Below are 20,545 nucleotides of genomic sequence, written 5' to 3' on the forward strand. Positions count from 1 at the left end.
GACCTTCTCTAAAGACAACGGCCATCTCCATTCTCTCTACACCGCTGGTTTTATGATATGAAATGTCAAACCATTGGGTTCCTCAGAATAATTAAATCAAATAAATTATTGCACCTAGGCAGAACCATCTTGTAGCCTAACCCAATTATAATGCACTGTAAAGCTAATTATTAACCATGATTACAATTAGTCTAATTTGAATAAATGTAGTCATTAGCGGGTTCATCCTAGTCAGTGAGTTTGAACTGTGGGGGGATGATGGTCTCTCTCTTTCTCTCTGTCTCTCCCACTCACCAGAGAAAGGTGTGGATGTGCATCATTCTCTTTCTCCAGGCGCCTCCATCTTCATCCCATTTTTCACACACTGACCTTCACAAAATGGCCTACACCCTTCACCTTTCCTGTAATGTTGGCTGCTTCGAGGATTTATATTTGCTGTTTATGCCTTGGCCACATTGATCAGGCTTTGAAATTAGAAGCGGTGCATGTGTGCCTGTCCCTACTGGTGTTTGATAAGAAAATTTAAATGGAAAATGCTTATATTTTCTATTTTCTTGCCACAAGTTTGATGAGAAAACTGATACTGCTCTCATATTTGCCTGTCTGAGGTAACAAACTGCTGCTACCATCAGGGCATAAGTAAATATTTTCCTGAAAAATGTTTAATTGCTAGAAAAGCAAAAATGGAATTTGCATGGATTGCCTCGAAACCAATGACGACAAGGTTTCAGGAAGTTATTTCTCCAAAAAAGTTGCATGTAAAACTGCAACTGGTTGTTTTTAAACTTTTGTGTTTCCTAATAGTGAGCTTTAGAAATGCTGAGAGACAGATTTTCTCACGTCACAGGCATTCAAAGTGCCTCCTGTTTTTGTTTTAATGCTAAGCTAACCTCACTGTAACCTAGTTTACCAGACAAATATGTGAGTGGTTTGAATCTCACATATTTGTCATAGAAAGGAGGAGAAGAAAATCTTCAAGCTGTTCCTCTGACAGATTATTGAAAACATTCATTTCCCATTAGTCAGTCAGCAAATTACAGACAAATCTAACAAAGTGCAATCCACTTTACAGATATGATTTAAAACTGTGTTTATGCAAATCAAAGACACTCTTTAAATGTCAGACCCAGGCATATTTATTAATATGATGTATTAGTACTGCAATTGGGCTACAAATGCATGTAAAAAGCTGAGTGTTACAGCGCCTTATGGCACTGCAGTAAGAAAGCCTGGACAACATTTTCTTTCCACACAGTCTCCTGAGTTTATACAAAATAGTTAACGGTAAGAGCATTCTATAAACATCTGGCTCACAGGCCAGTGATGCCAGCAAACAAAACAACAGAATTAAAAGACCCCAACACTGCTGTGCTGGAATGGAACTGCACAGAGCAAACACAAAACCCTCATTTACCACCAGATGTGGCATGCTTGCATCCAAAAAAACAATGCTAAATGTCATACTGATAGTTCATAAATACAGTCCTTTAGTTCAGCTCGGAGGGATGAATTTCTGGCCTCGCCCAGCTGCCATGGTTACAGCTGTTTCTCCTGGAAGAGGATCTGAGCGTACACAGTGTCCGAGTTGCAGGGTGCAGGGTCAGGAGTGGAGGAGGCCGGGGGCTCCAGCCTCGGTCTGACAAGCTCCAGCTCTGCGTACGTCAGGCTGTCTTCATGTGCTACTCGAGGCTGGTGATGGGAGGGAATTGGTTAGAGGCACTGAAGGAATTCAGTTGGCAGATAAGGCAAAAGAGAAAAGTATTGCACATACTCAACACAGATTTAGATTTTACTATAGAAAAAAAAGATGCACAGAAAGAATGCGTGTTGTCTGCATTTAATCCTCTTTCCCAAATAGTTTTGTTCCACTCTCCATAGTTGTGCTTCTCAGCTGCAGACATTATGTGTTTACAGCGTTTGCAGGAACATTCAGCTTACTTGAAAACATTTGGTACAATAGCAGGCCTGTCCAATATCCTCAGATCGTCCTAGTTGCACTAATCCAATCAGTATGTTTGTGCAAAAAAAAGAAAATCACAAGTGCGGCATCAATACAAATACTGATGATCCTTAGTTTGACTAGTTTTCTTTCGTATATACTTGTTTGACATTTTTATCGTAGATATAAAACCAGTGAAGCACTCTAAATAAATAATTGTGTTTCAGAAGCAATAAAGCCAAATAGAATTATCAGGCTCATAACTGAATGAAGAGACGGCAATAAACTCCTGTAGACAATCATGCAGTCATGAAACAAATTCCCTCTTGCATGTATCTCAATAACAACTCTGCTCATGGAAAAGAAATCATATTTTCCACAAATTTATAAATACATCGTAAAGATATTAAGGGTTTATGTTTCTTAAATGATTTTAATAGTAGTGGTGGACATAGGTCAAGGGCTTTTCTTCTGGGAGGGAATGAGGAGACTTACAGCAGTGGATCTCCTTGGCTTCGACCTTCTGGGCTTCTGAGGTCTCTTTGCAGCAACTGGCGCTGAAAAACAGAGACAACCTTAATTGATTCAAAGCCGCAGCCAGGAGGAATGAACTCGCAGATATGACTGCATGGTTGAAGTCAAAATTATCCTCCATTCGAGGTGTTGTTTAGAACAGAAAGTAGAGCTCTGTTCAGTTACTTTCCACATCAGTTTTGATTTTTCCTTTGACAATAGACTCAGCAGGGTTTTTACAATCTGACTGTTTTCTCCCGATCTCCTAGTCTCTCTCAAACTATTCTGTTTTTGTCCCAGAAGTTGAATGAAGCTGGGGGTATCGTTTTCTGCTTTTGTTTTCGCTAATCATTTACTGTTCTTTCTTTTCTTGGAGCTGGGACCTCTAATACTTCCAGTGTGTTTGGAATTTTAAAGACAAGGGCTGGGAATGGAACCAGACTGTGAACATTTTTGGATGTTCAAAATCCAATAAAATCCACTAGAAAAGTTGTTGTTAAAGGAAACAAAAAGCCACAACCAGCTCTTTACCTTTGGCTGATATGTGCAATGGTGGATCTTCAGGTAGTTTTGGTGGCGTCACTGTTACTCTGCTTTCAGGTTTTTGTCTTGATTCTTTCCTTTGTGTTCTTGGAGAGGAACTGGAGGAACTGCTGGAGCTGGTTACGGTTTCTCCTGAGCTGTATAGAGTAGAAGAGATTACATTTTAAATTAGGGCTGCAACTAACACTGCTCTGCGTTATTAATTAATCTATTGTTTTCTTCTTTATGTTCAAGCAAAATGTGTAAAATGTTTCAAAAATGCAGAAACAGTGCATAGTAAACTGTCAACAGATGACCTGCAACTACTATTTCTGTGATCTATAAATTGCTAGATTAATATCTATTAAAATGTAAAAGAAAACATCCATCAAAGATTTCAAAGCCCAAAACAATTTGGTCAAATTGTGGGTTTTAAAATAACCAGAAATGCAAAATCAAAGATATTCAACTGATCGTTATGTAGAACTAAGCAAACAAACAAATCTTCACATTTTAGGAGCTAATCAGCATATAGTTGTCATTTTTAAGCAATGCATCTTTAATTCCTCATCCATTTACATTTCACTGAGCATTTAATTGTGGTTACTTGATTATTTCAATACTATTTCTCAACAAACAACATACACATACCTGCTTTCTGGACATTTCACCAGAAGGTAACTGGCTGTGGAGAAAGCAGCAGAAAAACACATTATGACTTCACGGGTTTGTTTCAAATAGGTAACCTAAAACATAAAGTTATAAATGTGAAGTTTCTGTAGGAAGACAAGTGATGGTTTTACCTTTGAGCCTGTGTCTCCTGTGGAAGTACTGACAGGTTAGGACGAGCGTGAACAGGAAGATGGACAATAAGCCCAGTGAGCAGATCAGCACAGCACACAGATACACATCTAAAGTCACAGACAGAAAAAAAGCATCAGGACAGTGGGATTATCCAAGTATGATGTGCAAATAATAAAGCGACACAGAAATAGGGCTAGAGATTAAAACAGTACCTGCAAATAAAAGCCACAGTCCTTCACTGCTTCCATCCTCAGGGGTAAAGTGCACTGGAGAAACAATAGTTTAAGAAAGTCAGCAAAAACTGCATAGAAGGGACAGAAAACTGTGCCCAGACTAAGTTTGTAAAATGCTGATGTCTGAGGACACTGTCCCAATACAGCAGACAGCCTCAGTGGTTTCCTGAAATATCCAAACCACTGTCATGAAGGGAGAGTCTGCTTCCGCATCGGCCAAACCCACCACACACACAAACACACACACACACGCACACATGAACACGCACACACAGGCTTCACTGTATTGCTGTTCTTGGACAGTGTTTTGGGGGTTCCCCATTGCTCCACATATCAACTTCCTTTTGTTGCTCACTTGACTTTCATGTTTTCAGTTTTCTTTGTGTCCTTAGAAAAAGACAACAGAGGGGGAAGTTGTTGTGGGTTGGGTGTATAGGTCAGAGGTATTCAGCACGAGGTTGAGGAGAGTGAGCAGAGGCTATGTACATAAATTACTTTGTCTCGGCTCTTCATAATGAGATTTTAATATGTCTTTTACACACAGGTTGATACGTATTAATAAGAAGTGATAAGATATTAACTCTAATTGACTTCTAGAATGTTTCCAGACCACTGAACTGCCTACAAAATTGTCAAATGTGTCTTGGCTGTTCCCTCTAAGTACCACATAATTAATGTGGGAGCAACACAATGACTTTAGTTGTGGTCAAAAATAAAACATTGTCTAAAAATATCAAAACAGCCTCATGCGTATCACTTCAGTTTGATCTTTTCACATGTAATCTTCTTCAAAAATATGCATCCAGTCCAAGAAACGAGCCGTAACGACAATGGCTTTATAATAATGTGGTGCAGTAAGAGAGCCATCCAAAATGCTATCTTTATCCTAAATCTTACAATTTTTGTTGAGACGGTCATAAACATATAATTCAGTGCTATGACAATTAGTCAAGGAAGGCTAATCTATCATGTTATTTGTGCCTGCATCAAATTACATGTTATTTTGTCCACCCACTGTTTACTACAAAATATAAAGTAATGACATCCTAAGATAAAGTTTTGTAGCAGAGAAACATTCATCCAACAACATGACAGCTACGTTTAGCAGGCATCTCTTGATGATGTGAGCCCCTAACGTTTAGGCTAATGCAAACAAACCACACATCACACTGTGGTTAACCACAAGCTAAACCCCACATCTGATCAGTGCAAGCAGCCAGAGTTCAACAGGTTGGCCGGTTAGGGAGCTATTAAATGTACACACGCTCCACAGATGTGTCCACACAATACCAACAGTGTACCAAAAGTTCCACAGTTATGCATTAAATATATATATATGCTTCCAAGCACCATCAGGTACAGATTTAGGCTCATCTGCTTTCCCCCAGCTGTGGAGAAAGGACATGGAAAAATGAACCATCTGCTAAAACTGAAGGGGTTGTAAACCTGGAGCCAAAGCAAAGTGTCTAATACTGTTTTAATTTAATAGTTCAGATTGTGCAGTCATTTTGCCACTTTAGAAAAGCAGCATGAAAGCACTTACATTAGGTTTGTTGGGATTTAGAGATGAGGCAAGGGTCAAACTGCCTTTATGGAAACTCTGTTGAATAACCTCAGTGGGGTGTAACCTTTGCTCTATGGTCTGCAGACTGAAATCTGCAGATTGAGGGGTTCCCTGGATTACAACTTTTTTCTCTTTGTTTACCCTTACAGTATAATGTCAGCTCTTGTGTTTCTGGTTCTGCGGTCAACGCATGTCGGAGATGCCTGAGGTTGTGTGGCTTCCTTAGCGGGCCCTGAATATAGGGCAGGGCGTTGTCAGATTGCTCTGTCTGACTTCGACCTCTTTTCTGTTAAAAAAGTAGTGAAAGGTAAACTATGTAATAAAGTCACATGGAGCTACATCAAAGCGAGGTGTAGAAGCCACATAAATCTCCCGTGAACAGCTTTATCCAGCGTATCCCCCAAATGATCAGTCTGGTTAAAATCAAATAAGGGCCACTCATCATATAAATTAATTTTTTACTGCATATGATTGAAATGAACCCTTATCCATATTAATTCAGTTTGCTTATTGTTGAATTCTGCAGGAACCCTGGCACAAAGTAAGTTGAAATTGAATTCTCCAGTAAATTTTCTCCTGAGGCTTACATAAAAGTAAACCCAGAATGCTGACGTCATGTGTTTCAGAGTTTTTCAACGTTGCCAGCTCAGCAACACTCTACCTTTTACTCCTTACACTCAAACACACAGAGTGATTTTGTTGAGTGTGGTCTGGCTGTGTGAGCTCATTGTTTTGAGATGGAAATGCCAGAGGAGAGGGGCACACTCAAGCACATGGGCACCGTTTACTGCAAATAGTGAAACTAGAATCAGAGAAAACATGGTGCAAATTTCTCTTTGCTCCTTGTTTTTTCATGAAATCTGTTGCTCTTCTTTTATTTGATTGTTTTCATTGTGGGGCAACACAGGCAGCATACCTTAGTTGAAGAAATGTGGCTCTAAGGAAATTTTTTGGAAAGGAATATTCCATGGAACATGGAACATTTTAGAGAAATTAAACCAGAAATCCCTGTTGCGCCGGTTCCTGCTGTCAGTGGCTGTTGTTGTGAAACAATAAAAAATAGAAAGGTACTAAGGTTCATTCACTTCTTGTGGAAGGATAAATTCTTATTGCACAATGTACAGTTTTACCATTTTGCCAGATTTGAACCAGCGTTAAAGTGACATTAAATTATCTGTCTGGCCGTTTGTTTAATCCCTAAAAACTATTTGTTGTGTATCAGTTACACATTTAGAAGTTATTGAAAATAATCCCTTATTGCTTTACACTATTTTGGACATATTTTTTCTTGCATCTAAAACACCATATGGACACCTTAACATGGTTAAAAAAGACAAACAAACTTGATTTTCACTAGATTGTCTTTAGTAAATTATTTTGTTTTAATGTGATAAAAGGTGAAAAAGTTAGTGGACTCTGACTACCAGTGTTGCTAAAAATAGGGCAATAATTGCATTTTTCACTGCCTTATTTAGTTTTGCCATTCTCTTCACACCAGAGGACACCTCCTTAACCGTGGTCTGACACTGATGTAGATTGCAGGTATAAGCCTGCTGTTGGCATCACATTTGGGTTCTCCTCCCCTTCCACTATGAGCAGCAACCTACATGCTGAAAATGTCAAATTTTGCCAAAGGTTTGGATTGTGAAATAAAGTTTTAGTAAAGTATAATTTTAATGGCATCGCTTACTTCTCTGCATGCAAATGTTTCATCAAAACTATTCTTCCATCATTATTTTGAGTAAACCCCATCAGTGCATCCTGGTCTTACGCTTGTGCAAGATAATTGGGATTGGTTTGAAGAAATGCGGACATATAAAAGATGAGGTGCAGTCAGACCATTCTCCACAGTGCTGTGTCTGCACTAGAGAGTGACCTGGCAAGGGAGAATAATTTTGACACAGGGAGAATACCCGTTCAGTAATGCTTAAGTTTAAAAGAAAAGGAATACAGAAAATCAGCAAGTGAAAACTGATAAGTGCTTATCCCTGTATCGCCTTATCAGTCGGTTGGAAAACTGTGTCTTAAAGTGTACTTTTAGTTACCTGTCAGCTGTGTGGTGCTGGTACCATTGGAGGACGCTCTCCATGTGTCTCTGTGTTTCCGGATCTCCTGAACTTTACAGGTATAAAAACCCTGGTCCATCCCCATCACACGGAGAATCCGCAACCGGAACACTTCTCCCTCTGTTTCCTCATGCAGACGAAACTTTGGCTGGGGGAAACGGCGGGTGTAGTTCCCATAGATCTTCATTTTCTTTATGCCCATCTTCACAATGAGAAACTGAGTGGGCTCTGGGGCAGGGGCAGAGGTGGGGGGAAAGGAGGGAGGAGGCCCGAGAGTGGGCGCAGTAAGAGGGGAGAAGAACCAGCGAAGAATGAGGACACTGCTGCTTCTCTTCCTTTGAGATACGAGGCAGGACAGTGTCAGATTGTCCTTCTCTGGTACTAGGACAACGGGCCCAGGGGTGACTGTCACATTCAGAGCGTGACATACTTCTGTTGAGAGAAAACACAAACAGTGCAGGTTATATACAGAGCTGTCATACTAAATACATTTTTGCAATCTCATTTCAGTTTTGCATATTGCATAGTGAATATGTGCCCCTGTTTTAGAAGTATGGCATCCATTCACGATATCCAATCCCTGAAAAACATTATTTTCAAAACATTAGCAGACTCACAGAATTCTATGATATAGTAGCTTGCATGACTCCTCCCTGCTTTTAAATTAGTAATTAACTGGGTAATGTGCCTCACATGGAAAAGTCTGAGTTCATTTTTACAAGATGTTTGATTTCCTGCCAATTAGACATAATTGTAGCATCCAGACAAAGTAAATTTAAATGCACACCCACAGTGGCTTGTTGGATTTCTGCTGTCACAGCTCAAACTATTCACTGTTTCTACTTACATGTGTCATTTTATAACTGGATAATGTCGAATAACTAAAAAGTACTAAAAGACCCAGAAAGAAACAAACTGCAGCATACTTTGTGTGCCCCTATTTTGTTTTCCTGGATACACTCATGTTTAATTCTGATGCCAGCTACAGTAGGTCAAATCTGTTCGGAGGAGACACAGAGTCTAAACACAATATGTGTGATCAGACAGGCAGAGAGAAGCTACAGGTGGGAAACATTCATCCTCAGTACGGTAAAACCCGATACAGCCAAAGAGAAACAGGGCAAGATAACAGGGACCATCTGGTCTCCCATGCTGCTTTGCTGTTTTTTTTTGTTGTTGTGTCAGATGGGGAATCTCCCTCAGGGTCTTCGGGGTCTGTCCCACACTATCTAATGTGACAACAAATGCAGAAAAAGTGACTAACCAGCTTCATACACAACTGAACATAAGATAAAGATTATATGGCAGAATGAAGGCGTTGTCAGTCTACTTTTTTGAGAGTTTACATACAGCATGGAAATTATACTGAGGTTTTCTCTGATCACAGAATCAACAGCTGGTTTAACTTTACTCAAAGCTAAGTTTGTAAGAGACCGTTCACATCATCAAAATTGTCCATAAAGTAAGAACATTTAAGAAACTTGCAAATTTTGATTGTTGCGGAGACTATGACTGATTTCTAATGATTGTTTTTGTAAGTTTCATTTTATTAAACCAAAGTTCTGTAATAAACCAAAACTTTATAGTTTCACAATCACAGATCAAGTTACTATAGCAAACAAATGTTCTTTCTTTCTCGCTAGCTTTCTTGCTGGTTTATATTGCAGTAAACAAGGTAAACTTACCTGTGACCAGAGCCTTAGTCAGGACAAGGACCGCTATAGAGAAGTACATTTTCCACAGTCAGCGAATCCATAAACCCAGACAACTGCACAGCACTTACACAAGCAGCTACATTCAAAACAGAGCCTGACTGCACAACCCACCAGAGCCCTTACCCACCATTAACTCTTCTCCTCTTTCTCCTCTTTTCTGTGTAATATGAAACAGTAAAGGCTCTGTTCCCACTTAGAAACTCCCACTCTCTCCCAGTACTCTCTCTCACTCGCTCTCCCTCTGACTGTCTCTCTCGCTCACTCTCTTTCACTGTGTGTCCTACAAAACGTAGGAAATGTCATTTCCTGTGTTCCTGCGAATGTCTTGGCCCGTGGCCCAAAACCCCAGAAGTCTAAAGTGATGGTCAGGTCTCGTGGTTTGTGTGTGTGCATGTGCCTGTCGCACTGTGTGCAATTTTGAGAAGCATATACAATGAAATGCTGAACATGCATTTCCATCACCCTAGTTACTCTCCAAGTGTGGGGTTGGTGCTCATCTTGCATCTCCAAGTAAGGCTTACAAAAGAGCAAATGCTGATGCTAGTTATGTATTTTTGTGTCTACATGTGTGTGTTCATGCATGTATGTGGATGTGCATGTGTCTATGTGTTCTGGGACCTCTCCCTGTCTAGCTGCTGGACAGAGTGGCATGGGCTTGTCTCTGGCTGTGGTTGTCAGACTGTCCCAGTGGTATGAAGCCTGCTGCTTTATTGGGCAGACTAAACTGCTGAGGCAGGGCTTCTGCTGGCGCTTTGAGCTCTGCCAAAGCCAAATGGAATTACACAACAGATTTAACCCTTCGACTTATATGTAGGATTCTGTATGGATTCAGTGGAAAGTGTGCAGGCTGGTTTTGTAAGGTGGTGTAATCTTTTCTAACCATGATTTTTTTTTTTTTTGAGAATTTTATTTTGACAAGACAGTAATTGCATTTTATATATACACAGCTTAAGTTTCAGCTGTAATACAAATTTTATGAATTCAGGGTCATGTAAATCTGCTGAAATAATAGTTCTGGTGACTGTAGAGGAATATTATGTCTTCTTAACTACATCTTTAACTTGGGGTTTCCCTCAAGTTTTCCTCTTATCCCGGTCCTCAAGTTCAGATGTTTCCTCCAGTGAAGGAATCACTCTGCTCTGCCCCACAGTGGTCACAGCAGGTTACTGCTTCTCAGGGGGATCAACAATACTTGAGGTTACTATTATGAATCTGTGGAGTATATCCAAGCAGTCTCACTGCAGTAGTGTGCATTTAATATGAGTTGGTGAATCAAGGGAAATCAAAGAAAAGAATTCTCACACTGTATTATTTCTATCATTGGATCCCATAGGTGTAGTTGGCGAAGACTTACGCATTTGAATTGTTTCGTACGGTAAAAAAGGACACAAACACAAAGTCATCAACACGGTGTTATTTTCTCTTTTTGTGTTTTGAAGTCTCTCAGGATGTATTATTGCACTTTGTAATCTTGTTATGCAATCAGTGAAAAGACTTCATTTTGGGTCGTTTAGACCCAGGGTACAGAACACTAAGCCAGTGATAGTAATATTATATTGTTATTTCAGTTGTCTTCGTCATAAAAATGAAAAAAGGAACTGTTACAGAAACCTTTTACATGTCCTTTTTGTTTATTTATACCCTTTACAGAGTGATTTGAAAAGCAGTCATTGGGATGAGAACCTTTTTAGTTTGAATGAAGTGTGTTTTTATTGTCTGCATAAGTCCATGTCACACTAGTCTGTTTCACAGCAACACAGAAACATTCTCACAAACGCCCAATTTAAAAAATAGACTACTGTATGAAATTAAACCTTAAAAACAGCAACAATCTCATCGCTTTGTGTTCACTTTGACGCAGTGGCCGAATACACAAAACTACGCTTTATACCATCTGAAAAATAATTGCTTGACACTTTTTGTTTCACAATATTACATGCATCAGAAAATGCCAAAAGTAGGATTTCACAAGCAAGAAAACAAAAGGAAAACATAACCAGGCTGTCCGGTGTTCATAGCTGAAACAATCAGTTTTGACACACTGTTGTTGTTTGATGTATGAGCACATAGTTTAAGAGGCAACGGGATACTGGTGATATTGTTTACACAAGTAATATATCTTAGCTTCTCACATTCAAAAGTCAAATGGAATGGTGAACTCTGTAAAACAATAAATAGATCATCAATGTAACCCGAAAAGCAGCAGCAGCAATTTAACAGCATGTCACAGGGACTCCGTAAAACTACAAACCAAAAACATTCTGAGAGTATTTCAACTGAAAAAAAATCATTTACAAACGCTTAAAATACTGCATTATATGATCCATTCATTTTGTGCTTTCTGGGTATATTTATTTCATATATACTTTATACCAGTCTTTGTTCTCACCAGTCAGATGCATCCATAAAGTCCTCCAGTTCACTCATGGTTATTATATCACGAGACTGATACAGTGAGGGGGCTGAGTTATCATTTTCACAAATGGAGCTTCCTGCAAGCTGGCTGTTTGTGTCACACTCTGGGAATGACTCATATGAGCCATGTGTGTTGTAAACTCTGTTATATGTTTTGTCTTTATCATTAACAGTGTCCATGTATGGAGTTTTTTCTGGGCTGTAGCGATGAACTTCAGAGTTCTGTCCTATTTCAGGGGCTGGATATCCATAGCTGTGGCTCTCCCTGACAGGCTGTTGTTCCTGGTGGAGAGTTGCTGGGGCTGATGACCTCTGAGACTGTACGGGGTTGACAGCTGCAGGTTGGTGGCCTTGTGGATAACCATGGTAGCCTTGATAAAACCCAAAGGGCTTGCCAGCTGGAGAGGTCTGGGGCAGAGGCTGTTGCTGTGGCTTGATCTGAATTTGGGGTTGGTGCTGAGGCTGAGGGCACGATTGCTGGGACTGAGTTTGTGAGATGCTTTGTCCAGATTCGCGCACATTGAGCTGAACATACTTTCCCGTCTCTGGGTCAAAGAAAGTCTTTGTTTTCACTGGCACAGGAACATCCACGACAAAATACTGACCAGAACCGAGGTCTTGCAGCACCTTGCGCTGAGTCAGTGGGTAGGACTGTGGATAACTTGACTCTACTTGGTACTGTGTCACTGGAGCTGGATGATTGGCACGATGGAGAGTGGGAGAAGAAGGAACGTGAGCAACTGCCTTAGGAGTAATAGCTTGAGAAGCAGGAACAGTAACATGAGGAGACACAGTAGGGAGGGAAACAGTGGCAGTAACATGAGACGAGGAAACTGGGAGGGAGATTGGACCGGTGGCATGAGGAGAAGCGTGGAAAGAGCGATGAGAAGATTGGTGCTCTGTTTGGGAAGATGGCAAGCTAGAGCCCAATGTTGGAGCATGAGCGAGGGAGACAGGTGCAGAAAAATGAGGGGAAGCTACAGCATGGCGGTTGGAGGAGCATACCTCAAATGAGGAGGAAGAAGGAATACTGGAGACCTCTTTCTCAACTCCAGCAGGATTATCTTCTGCAACTTTGGACAACTCTTTATTTATCCTCCGAGAAGTTAACCTTTTAGCCCTGCGTAAGGCTTTCTCACTCTTTGGAGGAACAGCTGGAGGCTTACCCATAGAGCGCGACACATCGCTGCTGAAGCTACAAGCTGACTCTGGCCTCTCAGAGTCATACAGGCCTCGTATATCTGCCAGGTCTGCGGCACTGGTGGCATGACTCTCCACATCCTCTGACATGTTGCTGATGACAGAGCGGGAGTCGTCCTCATCCATAGCAATGCTTCTCCTAGAATAGGGCCGGTGATGAGGGATGTGGGCTGAGTAATCCAGTGATGAAGATGCTGACTGGAAGGTCGAAGATTCATTGATGGCAGCAAGTCTGTTGAATCCTGCATCAGGGTGGACTGGAGTTCCAGCACTGTGTCTCATTGTCTCCTGCTCTTCCTCTCCTCTCTCTGACCCCAACGGTGAGCCCATCCAGAAATCCTCTCTAAAGTTCTTATGGAAGCGAGGTTTGACTGATTTGGTCAAAGAGGAACCCCTGATAGTGTTATCCTTTACTCTGAACATTGAGGGCTTGGCTCCTAAAGCAGGAGAGGATGTGGTGGAACGGGACAGAGATGGAGCTGGAGATGGCGGGGCATGCGGTCGATAAGGCCTGGTCTGGGAGTCATCAGTTGACTCAAGTCCTGATGGATTGCTTCTTTGTTGGAGAGGTAAAGGGGATAATATTTGTCTTTCTCTGGATGTCCTCTCTGATTCTCTTGAGGTGATGGCATAGTACTGGAGAGTATCCATCTGTGCTGCTCTGTTTTGCTTCTCCATCTGGGCAGCTCTGACATTTTCTCTTTGAGCTGCAAACATTTCTTCTTCTCTCTTTTTAGCCTGGATCTCATCCTCTGTGTGAGATAGCATTATTTCTGGTGCTGCTCTCTTCTCCTCTTTGTGTGATGCTTGACTCTTGTCAAGGAGTTTGACCCTCTCCTCTTTGACTTGTTTTGCTTCTCTTTGTTTTAGGACTTTTTCCACAGCTTTCTTCTTCTCCTCCTCTCTTTGAGTTTTCATCCATTCTTCTTTTTTCTGTTGGTCTCTCCTCTGCTCTTCAATCCGCTGCTCTGCTTTCTTCTGTGCCTGGATGTGCTTATACCTTTCGTCTTCTGAAATATAAGCCGTTTTCTCCTCCTTCCTTATCTTCTCATCAGTCTGTTTAACTCCCCTTTGCTCCTCATTTAGAGAGGCTTGTCTTTGCTGCTCCTCTTGTGCAGCTCTTCTCTTTTGTTCTTCTTGTGCAGCTTGCCTCTTTTGCTCTTCTTGGATTCTCCTTTGCTGCTCTTCTTGATCTGCTCTTCTTTGTTGCTCCTCTTGTGCAGCTCTCATTTGTTTTTCCTCTTCTGCAGCTCTTCTCTTTTGCTCTTCTTGTGCAGCTCTTCTTTGCTGCTCTTCTTGTGCGGCTCGCCTCTTTTGCTCTTCTTGAATTTTCCTTTGCTGTTCCTCTTGTTCAGCTCGCCTCTTTTGCTCTTCTTGAGCTCTCCTTTGTTGCTCCTCTTGAGCCGCCCTCCTTTGCTGTTCCTCTTGCGCGGCTCTTCTTTGCTCTTCTTCCAGTGCAGCTCTTCTTTGTTGCTCTTCGTGTGCAGCTCGCCTCTTTTGCTCTTCTTGAGTTTTCCTTTGTTGCTCCTCTTGAGCTTCTCTTCTTTGCTGTTCCTCTTGTGCAGCTCTTCTTTGTAGCTCTTCTTGTGCAGCTCTTCTTTGCTGTTCCTCTTGTGCAGCTCTTCTTTGTAGCTCTTCTTGTGCAGCTCTTCTTTGCTGGTCTTCCAGTGCAGCTCTTCTTTGCAGCTCTTCTTGTGCAACTCTTCTTTGTTGCTCTTCTTGTGCAGCTCTTCTTTGCTGCTCTTCCAGCGCAGCTCTTCTTTGTAGCTCTTCTTGTGCAGCTCTTCTTTGCTGTTCTTCCAGTGCAGCTCTTCTATGTTGCTCTTCTTGAGCAGCTCGCCTCTTATGCTCTTCTTGAACTCTCATTTGCTGCTCTTTTTCAGCTGCTCTCTTTCTTTGCTCTTCTTGTGCAGCTCTCTCCTCCTTCTGCTTTTTTATCCTTCTCCTCTCCTCATCCTCTCTTTTCCTCTTTTCCTCCTCTCTCAGTTTTGCCTGTCTTTCCTCCATGTTTTTCATCTTCATTTCTTCCTCCCTTTGTCTTGCTCTCATCTCCTCTTCTTTTTGAGCAGCTTTCTCTGCTTCCTTCTGATTTGCCTTTCTGTCTTCCTCCGCTCTTCTCTCTGCCTCCCTCTGCTTTTCTCGTCTCTCCTTGATCTTAATAGCTATGGCCTCGCGTTCTCTCGCTCTCCTCTCCTCTTCCCTCTGAATGGCTCTCCTCTCTTCTTCGGCCAGAGAAGCTCTACTCTCCTCTATCATGTGTTTTATTCTCATGTCATCTTCTGTTTTCTCTTCTTTGCTCCTGGATGCTCCATCTTCTTCCACTTGTTTTATTCTGCCCTTTGACTTTGCTTGGGTTTCTTCAAGCAGAGTTGCAAGCTTTTCATTTTTGAGTTTATCTGCCCTCCCATCCTCAGTCTTAGCCCCTGTGTCTTTACCTTGTTGTTCATTCCTCTCATCTTCACTTAGAGATGTCATGTTTTCATGTAGAAGAGAGTTTTTGTCTAAATATGTCAACCCTTCAGCAGTGTTTCTTGGCCTGTTGACTGCACAAGTTGTTGCTTGCAGAAGAGGATTGTTTGGTTGATAAACCTTCTGATCTTGATTTGCTATTTGTGTTCCTGCTCCAGCAATTTGTTCTGTCTGAGCTGCTGGTGACTTGATTCTTTCTTTATGATGCGCATCCTTTGCTGCACCTTCATTCACTTTGGCATCTAAAAACATTTTCTCTTTGTCTCCTAGTTTGAACATCCCCGTCCTTTGGTGTTCTTTCTCTGTAATGGGATATACTAGAGCTTTGGGCTCTTTATTCACTTTGGCGCTCGTCTCTGTCTTACTTGGCAAACTTTTCTCTTTCACAGAGACGTCTTGTGGATCCGTAGTGAACACAGGACGTCTGCTGTGACGGCTCTGTATTAGTGGAAAGAATCCTTCTTTTTTGTTGGGAGGGAATTCCTGAACTTTGTTCACCTCTGAGTCCTCTGAAACAATTACTTTCAACCTGGCATAGTCTGCAAGTGCTGATATCTCAGGTATTGTGGATGATCTGTCTTTTGGTTTCGGTTTAACTTCAGGGTTTTCTTTAAGCATGTTTTCCTTTGTTGCATGTGAATTTCTTGAACTCTGTCTTTCCATTGCTGATAAATTGGACTTGTTCTCTGTGTGATGTTTTCTTATGAGATTAGCTTGAACTGCCTCCGTCATTGCATTATTACTCCATCTCTCCATGGAACCATCAGTCTGTTTGGAAGCCAGCTTATCATCTCTTTCCCATTTTTTATTTTTTATGCTCTCATCTTGAATGCTTACTGAACTTGATTCCACTGCTTTCCTTTTATCTGGATCCACATTGAACACAAAGGCTTCAGTTTCTCCTTCCTTGTATGATTCATTGCTGACAACAGTCTTGTTTTGTTGTAGTGCTGATAGTTCTCTTCCTTTTGATGCATCTTCAACAGTTGCACTATTGTTACGTGGCTCGTTATTTGACACTCCTTGTACTTGAAAATAGTCTCCCTCCATTGGTTGTGTATTTGACTCATCTGCCAATTTCTGACTTTTTTCTAGTTTTTCACGGTTTTCATTTTCAGCTTGAGTAATCCCACTAGTTGTGTTAGTGCTGTTCTGTTTATGGCTGAGTTTTAGTGAATCAGACAGTTTTCTCACACTGGACAACACCTCTTGAACTCTTATTTTGTCTTCCAAGCTGTCTGTCATCGTCTTCTCACTGCTTGCTGGAGGGAGATCTTTGGCTTGGACTTTACTGTTTAAAGGATTTGCTTTTTGATCACAACTAGATGATGCAACTTGTTTATGTTCATTAGCCAGCACAGCATCAGAAGAGAAAGTTGTGATGTGATGTTTTCCCACCATTGTCACACTGTCCTTCTCAGTTACTGCTGGCACAACTCTGATGGCAATGCAGTCAATATGCACATCATCATCATCCTTTTCATTATTTCGTTCAATGTGTGTCTTATTATATTGACATCTGTTTTCATTCTCAGTTAAATTGCTAGAAGGATTGACTTTGTTGGAGGTTTTTGGTGGTGCTGAGTCGTGTCTCTTTTCGTCTGGCAGCTTTGCACTCTTGCCATCTATGCTACTGCTTTTGGATTGATTTATAATACTTGTCAAGTCCTCTTTCACTGATGGATGGATGCCATGTTTTTGTAAAGGTTCAGCATCATGCCTTTTGATTCCTGTGTTCACCTTTTTGGCAGCAAAGTTCTCACTGGTTTGTATTTTTAGTGGATTTGTCTCCGTGGTGTTAGTCTTTATTTCATCTGTGCTTGTGCTTTTTGCTGATTTCTCTTTTGGCATTTTATCTGCATGGTCTTTTGTTTCTCTTGCTATTGTGTCCTGTTTGTGGAGATGGGGTTGGGTTTCAGGGAACATTTCATTATTAGCGGTTACAGTGGCTGTGAAGGGCATACCTTTTTCACCCAAAGGTTCTGGTTGTGTTTCCTTTTGGGGTTTTGCATTTATAGAAGTTTCCTGCTGGAGATTTGTCCTTTTCCCTGTGACATTCTCAGTCACATTAGTCTTTCTTGTCTCTAAAGAGGAATTTTCTTGCACAGTTTCAGGCAGTTTGTTTACACCAACTTTAGTCTGATCTTCTTTTTCTTGTATGTCCTTCGTCTTTGTTACGCTAATGTCCTTTGAAGATGAAATTTTCTCTTTTGCTTCTAAGCCTGAATTGAGATGATGCTTATCTAACTCTGAAATATTGGACTCTCTCTCTGTTTGTGTTTTGGTGGTGTTATTTCCCTCATCAGTGCTCACAGATGGTTTTCTTTCTCGTATAGTTACCATTATTCCCATAATCTGCAAGCTGTCATCAGTCACAGGGACTGTGTTCTGACCTAATACTAGACTTATCGTAGGTTCTGAGTCCTCGTGAGCTGCTTCTTTACTTTCAGCCATCTCTGTCATCACAGATTTTGAGCTTGAAGTTTGTGATGGAGCTTCTATCTTTTTGTTGACATTGTCAGTGTTAACAGCTGGATTGTCTTTACGTTCTTCTTTCTGTTTTCCAGGGATTTCTCCATGATTTGCTTGCTGTTTTCCTTGGTCAATCTTTGGTGTCTGTTCTTTATTTTGTACTGGTGCCTGAACCCCAGGTTGATTTTCCTGCTTTTGATTTTGCACCAAGTCCTCAGCTGTGCTCATGTTATAGCTTTCTGTCTGGTTTGTTTTTCTGGGTGGTTCTGACACTTCGCTGTTGCTCTTCAATGGTTTTCTTGTTTCTTGTTTTTGTGAATGGTTTGCTAACTGAGTCTTGGTTGCTGCAGACTTAGCTGGTATTGTAGTTGAGCTTGGAGGTGAAACAGACTTGACTGGTTCCATCTGTTCTCCTAAAGGCTCCTTCTGGTGCTTTGGTGTAATATTACTTGTGCTTTCATGCTTTTTAGACCCTTCCTGTGATGGTGGCCTCTGTCGTATATTAACACTCTGAATACCTCCTAACTGCTTGGAAGAACTTTTGCTTGAAAGTCCATCTCGTATGGCAAAACCCTCTTTAATAGCTGAAATCTCTTTTTCAGCATGAGCTTTTATCTTGGAAGTCAGAATCTCCTGCTTGGTGTGGGCCCTGTCTTTATGGGACAATGCTTTGGGAGGGGTAAAATGCAGATCTTTACCCGGGACTACATTGTGCTCGGTTGTCTTAGGTTTTCTTTCATGGGGGAGCGGTTTAGTCAAATCGGGATCTCTTCGCGGTGAAATTTCAGCATCTTTGATTGGGTCGCATTTTTTCAACTTTTCAACACTATCTTCCTTCACTTTATCAGCAGCAGTGTCACCATTTGCTCTCATATCTACATTTAGAGGAGGATCATTCACACTGGATAATTTGAATTCTTTGGATGACTCACTGTAAACGTATTGATTTTCTGTCACCTCACTGGATTTAAAGCTGTCGCCTTCGTCTTTATTTTCTGTGTTAGCTGGACTGCATTCATCTTTTGATTTTTCTGTATTTACTGTCTCAGCTTTATCAAGAGGTGAAACTTGTGTTTCACTAGCATCATTTGAAGAGACATTTCCTGCAGTTGACACTTTATTTTTGCTTGCTGAAATTGCATTTGTAAAACCATATTTCTCTCTAAGGTGGTCATAATCATCAGCCCCTCTATAAGTCTGACTGCTGCCAGCTATGACAGCTGAAGTTTCCTTTTTTTGATGCATTTCAGCTGCCTGATCAGGCTTTTTGTAATCCTTGTCTTTACTGACATTTACACGTAAAGGAACATTGTTCTTTGCTATGACTTTTTCTTTTTGCTCACCTCTCATTTTTTCCTTTATTTTCGCTAACTCCGCTTTGGCTTTAGCTAACTCTGTCTTAACTTGCTCAACTTTATCTGGCTCACTTTTAACCTGTTGTGTCGCCGTAAGTTTTGCTGTGAGTTTATCTGACCTTTCCTGCATGTTGTCAGACTTTGGTAGCTCTGCTTTGGCTTGCTCCACTTTGGTTCGTTCCACCTTTGAGTGTTCTGTTCTTCTCTCTTCGGGTTTTGCATCTTTGGCTGTACCTACCAGTGTTGTAGGTTGCATCGCATTCACTCGCCCTACTTGAATTAAATCTTTTGCTTGTCTACCATCCTCAACTTTAATGTGTTCTGTTTTGACCTTTTCCACTTGATCTAACTTTGTCGTCACTTGTTCTGCTTTGGTTTCTGTCTTGTTGCTTCGCTCTTTTTTGTTTGTTCTCCTTTTCTACATTCTGCTTCAACCTGTTCTGCAATAACCTTTTCTGTTCCGATTGATTCTGCCTCCCTCTGCTCTCTTTCAACTTGTTTTGCGCTTACCTTTTCTTGCTCAACTTGATGTTCATTGATTCTTTTTCCAGTGGCCGGTTTAGTTTTAGCTTGCTTTATTCTTTCCTGATCGGCCTGCTCGTTATTTGGCTGTTCAGTTTTTATGAGATCTTCTTTTAACTTCTCTGCTTCAACTTGTTCTGCTTTGACCTGCATACCCTGCTCCCATCTCATGTGCTCGGCCGATGCTTCCTCTGTAATATTTCTTGGCTCATCTGTTTCCTTCTGCACTTTGGTTTGTCCAGCTTTTGTCTGCTCCTCTGGCTGTTTTTCTCTGGACTTTTCCCTCTGTCCTCCTTTTCTTATCTCCTCTTTAATATGTTCTGTTTTGGCTTGTTTTACTCTCTCCTGCTTAGTTACTTCTGATCTGGCCTGTTCTGTTTTGACTTTATCTGAACCAGTCTGCCCTGCTAAATTTAACTTGGCCGAATCTGCTTTGGGCTGCTCCACTTGAGCCCATTGCTGAGCTTTTGCCAGCTCTGCTTGGGCGTGTTGCACTTTTAAATGTTCTGGCATGACCTGTTCAGCCTTGACCTCAGTAAACTGTCTGTTTTTCATCTGCTTTGCCGTTGTGGGGGCAGATGTATTGTCAGGGTTAGATAATGATTTTCTCTGTGTATTGTGTTCAAACTGTGGTTTAGCTTCTGTTGGCTGGAGACTTTGCACTTCATGCACCTTTGGATTTGACATATGTTTCATCTGACCTGTTTCTTCCATGGCCATAGGTTCCTCCTTAGTAGAGTATAACGCATATTGGCT

The 20,545-nt window shown here is 41.2% G+C and overlaps 2 protein-coding genes across 2 annotated transcripts; both read right to left on the reverse strand.

The window, feature by feature from the left end:
* Nucleotides 1-1,120: 1,120 nt before the first annotated feature.
* Nucleotides 1,121-9,626, reverse strand: vstm4a (V-set and transmembrane domain containing 4a). Its single transcript, XM_022205851.2, has 8 exons — nucleotides 9,327-9,626; nucleotides 7,621-8,073; nucleotides 3,991-4,044; nucleotides 3,778-3,885; nucleotides 3,626-3,659; nucleotides 2,984-3,132; nucleotides 2,435-2,496; nucleotides 1,121-1,689 (listed from the first exon to the last, which is right to left on the reverse strand). Exons 1-8 carry the CDS (start codon nucleotides 9,373-9,375, stop codon nucleotides 1,537-1,539), a joined length of 1,062 nt encoding a protein of 353 aa, XP_022061543.1. The 5' UTR covers nucleotides 9,376-9,626; the 3' UTR covers nucleotides 1,121-1,536.
* A 1,358-nt stretch (nucleotides 9,627-10,984) lies between these two features.
* On the reverse strand, nucleotides 10,985-20,541 carry LOC110959096 (titin homolog). Its single transcript, XM_022205850.2, has one exon. It carries the CDS (start codon nucleotides 19,521-19,523, stop codon nucleotides 11,742-11,744), a length of 7,782 nt encoding a protein of 2,593 aa, XP_022061542.2. The 5' UTR covers nucleotides 19,524-20,541; the 3' UTR covers nucleotides 10,985-11,741.
* Nucleotides 20,542-20,545: the final 4 nt, after the last annotated feature.

This window comes from Acanthochromis polyacanthus, chromosome 15, assembly GCF_021347895.1.
Source record: "Acanthochromis polyacanthus isolate Apoly-LR-REF ecotype Palm Island chromosome 15, KAUST_Apoly_ChrSc, whole genome shotgun sequence".
Lineage (NCBI taxonomy): Eukaryota > Metazoa > Chordata > Actinopteri > Pomacentridae > Acanthochromis > Acanthochromis polyacanthus.

Bases quoted from the DNA above. Each gene is read 5' to 3' on its own strand.
- LOC110959096 (XM_022205850.2), bottom strand. From the start codon at position 19,523: ATGCAACCTACAACACTGGTAGGTACAGCCAAAGATGCAAAACCCGAA.
- vstm4a (XM_022205851.2), bottom strand. From the start codon at position 9,375: ATGTACTTCTCTATAGCGGTCCTTGTCCTGACTAAGGCTCTGGTCACA. The intron at 4,045-7,620 runs GTAACTAAAAGT...TTGTTTCTCCAG, and splicing joins CAGCACCACACAGCTGACAG to TGCACTTTACCCCTGAGGAT. The intron at 3,886-3,990 runs GTACTGTTTTAA...CTGTGACTTTAG, and splicing joins ACTGTGGCTTTTATTTGCAG to ATGTGTATCTGTGTGCTGTG.